The sequence below is a fragment of the Leptosomus discolor genome, chromosome Z, assembly GCF_034619465.1.
Source record: "Leptosomus discolor isolate bLepDis1 chromosome Z, bLepDis1.hap2, whole genome shotgun sequence".
NCBI classification, from domain to species: Eukaryota; Metazoa; Chordata; class Aves; order Leptosomiformes; family Leptosomidae; genus Leptosomus; species Leptosomus discolor.
In genome coordinates, this window is record NC_141419.1 from 8,319,155 (window position 1) to 8,328,761 (window position 9,607).

The following is a 9,607-nucleotide window of genomic DNA, read 5'->3' on the forward strand; positions in this document are numbered from 1 at the left end:
AATGGAAGCGGTTATACCGATTTATTGGTGCGAAACATGTGGTACCTACTGGCTGATAAAACCTGTTTATTAAAAAAAAAAAAAAGTTAAAAATGAACCAACCAACCAATCTTGCATCTGCCGATGTTAGGGCCTTTTCACGCTTTTTCTGCACGCTCTTCTGCGAGGTCTTGAGTTTTCACTGGAACTAAGTTAGGCTTTTCTGTTGGCAAGGTGATGTGATGAAATAGAATGTTTGACCCATGTCCACACCAAAAAGGTTAATAACACCCCCGCCCCCGCCCCCCCCGCCCCCCCCCCCCCCCGGACAGTCAACAGCAGAAAACCAAATTCTTTTGTATCTTGTCTTGAACCAACAGAAATGCTGATGTCATATCCTATACATGAGCATCTAAATGCTGGGTTTCTATTATTTAGATAGTGGGAGCGGATTGCATTAAATATTAGGCTTTTTATTACAGAGACATTAAATGCAAAACATGCACTAGCACAGTTATCAGCCACAGAAACTTATGCATCAATAAATGCAAGATTTAAAGCCACAGTAGCACTATTAACTCAGCTAAATCACACTATACATGGAGTGATACTAGAGGTGAGAAGAACAGCTGCTGGAGAGGAATCTACAGTGAATAGTTTTAACAATATTAATGCATAGTTCTTATGTGGACAGGGCCAAACTAGTGCTGCTCCTGCTACAGGCAGAAGAGCCTTTTAGGTTTTCTGACTCCTTTTTTCTCTTAATATTGTACAGCCTTCAGCCAATCTGAAACATGGCTGGCTCATAAGCAGAATGATAATGCACATTAAGAAGTTAATGATGCTGTCAAGTCGTGATGCTACATCTCACAAATTATTTTTCCAGTACATGTACATTAAGTCAAATCCACTAGTAAAAAATACATGTGTATACACTAATGCATCCCAGATGTGACAACCTCACTGAGTATTTACAGCCTGTCGGTGCTGTACAACTCGAGTAAATGTATTTCATTCGTAGAAGTCTCGATTATAAATGTAACATAGTATTTTTTTCATCTTTCCTTCCTTTATTATTTCAAGAAGTTTATGGTCTGGAGCAGCAAGTGGATGAATGTCCTTTATTTGTTTTATTACCCCCATAAAAAGCATAAATAAAAATGCTCCTTCTAAACAATTACAAGCATTCTTTGATTTAAAAGTTTTTCAGAATTTGAGGGACAGACGGACCCCGTAGCATCCAGAAAAGAAGTAGTTTTTCAGTTTCATAAAACTTTTATGTTTTTTGACATTGTAACTGAAAGTAGGAAAGTACTACCATTTTTTATTTTTAATTTTTTTTTTTCTACCATAGTAAGCCTTCTGGTTTGTGAAATCCAAAATTTCACATTTCAGTAACTTGTTTTCTGATTAAAAAAAAATAATTGCTAGCTTATTGCTGTTATGCGAAATCTCAAAACTAAAGCTCACTACTCATTTGTAATTCATGATGCTTTAAAAATGTAATAGTATATTTAATGGTAATAGTATATAATGTGAGACTTACTCTGATTTTTTTTGCTTAGGAAGTCAGTGGTGATGCACAGAAAAAAGAGGCATACGGTGGACTCAAAAGAGCTAGTGATACATGTATCAAATGTTCTGTTCTTTTCATATTTAGCACAGTTCAGAGCGGAGTATGTCTGACATTCTGCTTTCAGACAGCTATCAAATGTCTGTTTCAATTCTCAGAGAGCTTAAGCAGAAACATATTTACGAATAATTAATTTCTCCTGAGAGCACCAGTATCATCTTTAGCCTAATTTCATTTACTGGTCTTTGTAAAATATATCATTAGACTGTAAATTTTGTCATCTATTTTTAGTCAGTTTAAATAGTATCAGCTGTGATTATATGCCTGACTTTTCCTAGTATGTGGATTTACAAGATGTATGTTTTCCACTTTAGCTGGAAGGGTAGCGTAGAAATTTATACGCCAAGGTCTAAGCCACCCTTTCCTTACAAGGAAAGTAGAGAGGCTGTTTAAAAGTTACTTAGTTAATATTCAAAGGACTAGACAACTTTTCTATCTATGTGAAACAGCTGGTTTAAGTTGAACAGTTTAGCTACTCTTACACATAGATCTTGCATATGTCGCAATGTTCAGTAATAATCCCAGTGCTGACTAGTGCGATTGACGGGTTAACTCACGCTATATTTGAAGATCAGTGGGAGCACGCCTGCTGCTGGCATTACTTGACCGCGACAGTCGCCTAGACGGAGAGAAAGGCTTAGGACTGTCACAGTTTCTACTTTGTTTAGATTCTGAGCTCACCTCCTCTGTGGAGTCAGGAGTGTCTGGTCGGCTAGAGTTTTTTACATCAACATTGTAAGGAGGCTGGGCTTTGTTTGCACTGAAACTGCTTTGCCTTCTGCTACTGTTCTTTGGAAGAGAATTTGTTGAAGCTCCTGCACTCTCAACCATCGCCGAGCAGTTCCAAGATGAACCAATTTCATGTTGTTGTCTTAAACCAGTAATAGGAGCAGTTGTATCAGGTTGCGGTGAAGTTTGAGATGGCATTTCAGCAAAGCTTCTCAAGCACACACTCGAAGCTGTATCTGCATTCTGAGTAACAACAAGGAAACTTTTCTTTTCAACTTCTTTTTGCACATCATGCGCTTCAGTCCTAAGCTCGCCAAGCAAGCTTTCATTATTATTTGTGCTAGTATTTTGAGTCTGATTGTCTAAAACATTTGTAACTGGCCTCTTCTTTGGCAACTTATTTTCCTGATTGTGATGGGTGTAATTACTGCGGCTTTCCTTATGGTTATTTTGCACAGACTGAAACATGGGAGGAGAATTTAGAACCGGGTAGATGGCAGTGTCAGTTTGCTTTTCCATTAAAAAAGTATAACCGCTAAGTGCAGAAGGAAGAGTTTTTTGAGGGGTCATAGGTATTCCCAAAGAAGAGCGCGGTATCGCAGAGAATTTCTTAGATTTGTTTAAATAAAAATTGTCAGGGTCGTCCTTGTTTTTATTCTGCCCACAGAGTCCCATTTTAATTTTTCGGAATCCTAGGTGGACAATTTCTAGGATGTTTAAAAGTAAAGATACAGTCGCTATTGATTGCATGAATAATATGAACACTGTCTTTTCTGTTGGTCTAGATACAAAGCAGTCAACTGTGTTTGGACATGGATCTCTCTGACATTTATACAGGGGGTCTAGATGAAAGCCATAAAGAAGATATTGCCCAATCATAAAACCAACTTCCACTGCAGATCTTGTGAAAATATGTATCACATAAGTGCAGAGCAAAGAGCCTCTCAAGGGTGCTTTGTTCAGCTTTCTTTGATCCAATTGCCGGAGTTCTCTCTCCAGCCTTTTCCGATTTTCAGTCATTTCTAATTCAGTGCTTTCGAGCTCCACTCTTACCTGAGCTTTCTTTTTTTGCCTCTCTTTTTCCAAGGCTCTTAGTCTGTATAAGGCATGACCCATATAGACCAAGGAAGGGGAAGACACAAATATAACTTGTAAGACCCAGTATCTTATGAGAGAGATGGGAAAGGCCTCATCATAGCACACATTTCTGCAACCAGGTTGCTCGGTATTGCATATAAATTCTGATTGTTCATCATTCCAAACATCCTCAGTTGCCACTCCGAGGACAAGCATTCGAAATATGAAGAGGATCGTTAGCCAAATCTTTCCAATAATAGTGGAATGAATGTGGACCTCCTCTAAAATGCCTCCAAGGAAATTCCAGTCTCCCATGGTTATTCTGCCATCTTTACACTAAAATGTATGAGAGAAGAAAGTATCAAACATTGTAAATGCTGCAGTCCTTCCGTAATGCCAGGAAAAACTATTGTATCTCACATTGTAACCATGGCAACACGACCTACTGCTCATTGATAATCTAGGTATTATTCTCTCTCATCTACAAGATGGAGAAGTGCGTCATCTGCCTGTGTCTGATTTTTCAGTAAAAGACATCCTGATAAGCACATCACTATGAGGTATTAAGCACCCTCAGTCTGCATCAAACCAGTGGAAACTAAGGTGCCTGAATTCTAGTAGGATTTTAAGAGCATTATGCGGTCCATTTGAACCATCATCCGATAGTAGTCTGTAGATTTACCTTTTCATTGTGTGTACACTACAATGCAATAGAATTCAGTTATACTAAAACCAGAATAAACTAATTTTTTATATTTTTTTTTTAGGATACAGGTAGTTTAACACAATGCTTTCTGTTCAAATGGGATTCATTTTCACCCTGTAAAGCAGGAGCATTAAGAAATCAAATGGAAGTTGCAGTCTTATGGCCACAACATGGATGACTACAGAGGAAACTCTGTTAAGCCAGCCTACTAAACATGAAAATACTCTTGCAAATCAGTATACGAACAGACAAGTTAGACTTTTTTTTTTAAAGAAAAACAAATTAAAAATAAACATCAAATTAAAAATAAAGCATACCTTTCTTTACAAAAATGCATAAAATTGCAGATCTGCAGCATCTAATAAAAAGTTACAACCCCTGCCATCTTCCATCCATGTGGGTAAATTTCACATTATAAGCAGGTTATTCCACTATAGGAGCAAGTGATGGAGTGGAAGTTTTCCACATTGAATTTATATTTGCTAGGGATAGAGGGAGGAGAAAATCAATCTGTTGTTCAGTCTGCTGCTGCTCCAAGCATAATATAACTATGGTCGGTGAAACAATCTCATTTAAAACAGCTAGAAATGAAATATCTGCAGCTCTAACTTCCTTCAGATTATATTCCCTTTCACCTCTCCATCAGCTTCCAAGGTTTAAGAATGATCTCAGTCTCAGACAAACAGAATAAAAGAAAACTTTTGGACTAAGTTTTAGTTTACGTATCTCAGTAGCAGCAAACTCGGCTTGCCTGTGCAAAAGTGAAGAAGGTAAATCCTCCCAAATACTATCATGGTGAATTTCTGCAGACAATCTGTTCTCCTGGAACAGCTTAGCACCTCACTCCTGATGTAAGAACCCAACGGTAGCACTTTTGGCCCCTTCAAACTCACTCCCTCTTCACAGACAGCATCTGTCCTTACATTCTATGATTCTGCACCTCTCGTTTATTCTTCTTATGCCATCTTACTTGTCATAAACAACAAAACACCCCTGAACGTGGCAACTGTTTTACGCCATTTTTCTCATCCATATAATTCAGTATATGTGTTTAGGAGTAGGTCATTATCATTCCAGTCTAAGTGTTGGACATACTAAAGATGTCAGTCATTATTCTTGACAGTGATATTTATGTATAGCCTGTAAAAACAGACAGGGTGACACAAGTCCTCTTTTTATCCCAGACCTTCAGCTACCCCTCCGCATTACCTCAGCAGGAAGAATACTGAGAACAGGATGAAATATTTTCCAGTATAAAAGAGCGCACGAACTGCCTAGTCTCAAAGAACAGGGATTTTTTAGGTGTTTAGGAATGCAAGAGCCACATATATTCATTGATATAATAGTTCACAGGTTACAACCTACTGTTGTTAACATTTTCTTTTAAATTCCTCCCTTTGCTATTCCTTTCTTTACATCAGATGGATTGTGGCAGCAGAGTCGCCTTGCAATTCAGGGGAATAAATGGGTTTGTTCTACTGAAGAACCTGCTTACTTACAGTAAAAGATTTGGTAAAGCTATACACTGTACACTCTCCCCATGTCAGTGTGTGGCAGAGTTAGAAACAGAACTCACAGTGGCACATGTACTCCACAAACTCACCATTCTCTGTGTCTCCCTAAAGGACGATAAAGATGGAGCTGCATGAACAGAATGAATACTCCCTATCCTAAATTACCCTTCACCAAGTTTAAAAAAGGCAAGGTTAATGTAGAGCAGGCGAAAGTGGAAGAATGGCAGCAGATGTTCTACAGGCTAAAGGTACATACAATCATAGAATGGTTTGGATCGGAAGGGACCTTAAAGTACCGCCTGGTCCAAACCGCCAGCCATGGGCAGGGATATCTTTTGCTCCATCGGGCTGCTCAAAGCCCTGTCCAACCTGAGTTTGAACACTTCCAGTGACGGGACATTCACAACTTCCCTGGCAACCTGTTCCAGTGTCTCACCACCCTCATGGTAAATAATTTCTTGCTTTGCTTACATAAAGATTCTAAGCAATAATTAGTAAATCAAAAAAAAAGTCAGCTCTGCATTCGGGTATACTTTGCAGCTTGTAAGCTGAGCGGACGCACAAAAATTATTTAAGAGAGCTTAAAATCTACTTGAATATTTTTGAGCCAATCAGACTGCTACAGTGCATTTTGGGGACTAATGGTAGGCTGGGGAACACTGTTTCAAACACTCTAAACTTTAGGAAATGCCTGCAAAAATGTTGAGAAGGGGGAGGGAAAGACATCCCGTTTTAGAAAAGGAAAGATTGGGAAAGAAATGTGCTTGTTTTGTGTAGAAGGATTGTACTGGAGCCAGCATTAGCAGTGCAATGGCCAAGGATATGGCCTTGTTAGTCATGCCTGGTATTAATGTGTAACTCCACCACTAGGATCAATATGTTAAGTTAAGAAGTATAGCTATAATGCTCTTTTAGATGATTCTCCCCAGTGCCTTGCAAAAGTGTATCGCTGATCCAAGTGTCCTCTATAGGATAAATAAACTTCCTCTGCTGAGAACTCTAAAAAGCTAATCATTATCTTTTAATTTTGGTGCTGAGGATCGGTCAATAGGTCACGTCCGATTTCATAGTTAAGTGACAGCTTGCCTGGAAGTATTCGATCATTTTGGCAAACTATCAGTCTAGAGCCAGCCATTTCTATTAAGTACTTAAAGCGGGTTTCTAAACATTTTTCTGCTACTGCTGAAAAAATTCTAAGTCCATTGAAGTGGTCCACAGACACCCCCGGATGCTACCTCCTGCAAAGGTGCTGAAGCTTTGTTTGAAAATCCCAAGTGTGCAGTGAGACTAAACTATGGTGGCTGGGGATCTACCTGTTCAGTAAAAGATAAATGTTAAGACGAATATTTAACGATCTGCACATCATGTTCCGGGATGCATTATCTCATTTTAAATGATATTTCAGTCAAATGACAACTTGACAAGTCAGGAGGGAAAATGAATTTCAGCTCCAATGACAATTTTATAGCACCAAAGCTGCTGTTTGCCTTAGTCCAGATGTTTTGCAGCTGTGACTATTTACACAAACTGTCATACCAACATTCAGTGTTTAGTAACAAAATACTTAGTGATGTAAGGAGACAATACTTCGGTTTCTTCCAGGTCTAGAAGCTACCTCACCGGCTTGTCGTCAGTGTGGGTTTGCTGCGAAACATCCTGCAAACTTTAATGACTATATTATGTTTTCTTAGCTCAGGGTCAAACATCACAGAAATGATTCAATTGTGGAAAAGTTCTCTGAAGATCAAGACCTTTTCATTCCTACTCGTCAATAATGTGCACTTTATGTGTACAATTGATTTTTATTTTCTACTGTATTTGTCTGACCCACAACAGCCAGCTAGATAACTAGAGGCACAAACATCAGTGATGTGTCCTGCAGGCTTTCAGGGTAACGTGAACTCACTCCCATAGTTTTCTTTCAGTAGCAAAGTTAGGATCACAAGATAAACTGTAATAATGAGAAACTTGGTCAACCGTACTACTCAGTGTCTTTAGGACCACCAAATCCAGCGGTACTGTGTTCAAAGGCAGACCAGAGAACATCATATAAAGACAGGCACACACTCTTCACGTTCGTGCGTTTTCTGTCCCAGCTTATAGCTTTACTTTTGATTGCTAAGGTAGACACACAAATCAGTAGGTGCAGATTTGTGTTTTTACTTTCACAAGCAAAATTTCTGAAGATCCCCTAGCATTTATCCAAAAGGTTTCAGGTGGTTTTTGGTCACTAATTAGCTATTTTTAAGTTCAGATAGAATGCTGTATTTCCACCTGGGCCTTCCTTTTTCGCCACACAAGTTCTTCACCATGTTGAAAAGAACCTCCTGTAAAGTAAGCTGGGTGCTTGTACGTCCCAAATGCTCCATTCCAAGGTGTTTACAGAACACTGAAAAAAAAGAACTGATTGCCTAGCAATTTTGTAGATCTGAGGCAAAAACATTTAAATCACATCCTTACAACCAAGAAACATCCAATCAGGTAAGCTTCAGCATCTTTAAAGAAAAGTTAATCACTTTTTCTTGAGGAGAATTGGAGGGATATGCCGATTGGTTAGGCTGCTTGAACTGCACTTGCTCATCATAGGATCATAGAATCATTTTGGTTGGGAAAGACCTTAAGATCATCAGGCCCAACCATTGTCCTAACACTACCAAGCTCATCACTAAACCATGTCTGTAAGCACTGCATCTATACGTCTTTTGAACACCTCCAGGGATGGTGACTCCACCACCTCCCTGGGAAGCCCATTCCAATGTCTAACCACTCTTTCAGCAAACAAGTTTTTCCTAATATCCAATCTAAATCTCCCTTGGTGCAGCTTGAGACCATTACCTCTTGTCTTGTCATTAGTTACTCGGGAGAAGAGACCAACAAGGGCCTCACTACAACTTCCTTTCAGACAGTTGTAGGGAGCGATGAGGTCTCCCCTCAGCCTCCTCTTCTCTAGGCTAAACAACCCCAGTTCCCTCAGCCGCTCCTCATAAGACATGTTCTCCAGACCCCTCACCAGCTTTGTTGCCCTTCTCTGGACCTGCTCCAGCACCTCAACATCTTTCCTGTACTGTGGCACCCAAAGCTGCACACAGTACTCAAGGTGGGGTCTCACCAGTGCTGAGTATAGGGGCACAATCCCTTCCCTACTCCTACTGGCCACGGTATTTCTGATACAGGCCAGGATGCTGTTGGCCTTCTTGGCCACTCGGCCACACTGCCAGCTCATGTTCAGCCGGCTGTCGACCACCACCCTCAGGTCCTTTTCTGCCAGGCAGCTTTCCAGCCACTCCTCCCCAAGCCTGTAGTGCTGCGTGGGGTTGTTGTGACCAAAGTGCAGGACCCAGCACTTGGCCATGTTAATCTTCATACAATTGACCTCAGCCCATCAATCCAGCCTGTCCAGATCCCCCTGCAGAGCCTCTCTGCCTTCAAGCAGATCAACAACCCTGCTTAATTTTGTGTCATCTGCAAACTTACTGAGGGTGCACTCAATCCCCTCATCCAGGTAATTGATAAAGATATTAAACAAGACCAGCCCCAAAACTGAACCTTGGGGAACACTGCTTGTGACCGGTCACCAACTGGATTTAACTCCAGGCACCATCACTCTCTGGACTCGGCCATGCAGCCAGTTTCTAACCCAGCAAAGAGTACACCTGTCTAAGCCATGAGCTGCCAGCTTGTCCAATAGGATGCTGTGGGAGACTGTGTCAAGTGCCTTACTGAAGTCCAGGTAGACAACATCCACAGCTTTTCCCTCATCCACCAGGTGGGTCACCTGGTCACAGGAGGAGATCATGTGGGTAATAGGCTAAAAATCATAAAAACTATTTCCTCAGCTGAAATGTTTTACCCTTGTTCTGGCCACTCTGTGAGAATATTCTGGTCAGTCTTTAGGGCAAGATTTACTGACCTCACGAAATGGATTTTGAGGCACTGTTAGCAACCGCAGGAAGAGCGGTCCCATTTGTC

At 40.4% G+C, this 9,607-nt stretch overlaps 1 protein-coding gene across 1 annotated transcript; it reads right to left on the reverse strand.

The window, feature by feature from the left end:
- Positions 1-2,170: 2,170 nt before the first annotated feature.
- GJA9 (gap junction protein alpha 9) lies at positions 2,171-3,733 on the reverse strand. The gene has a single exon (XM_009948269.2). It carries the CDS (start codon positions 3,731-3,733, stop codon positions 2,171-2,173), a length of 1,563 nt encoding a protein of 520 aa, XP_009946571.1.
- Between the last annotated feature and the right edge of the window lie 5,874 nt (positions 3,734-9,607).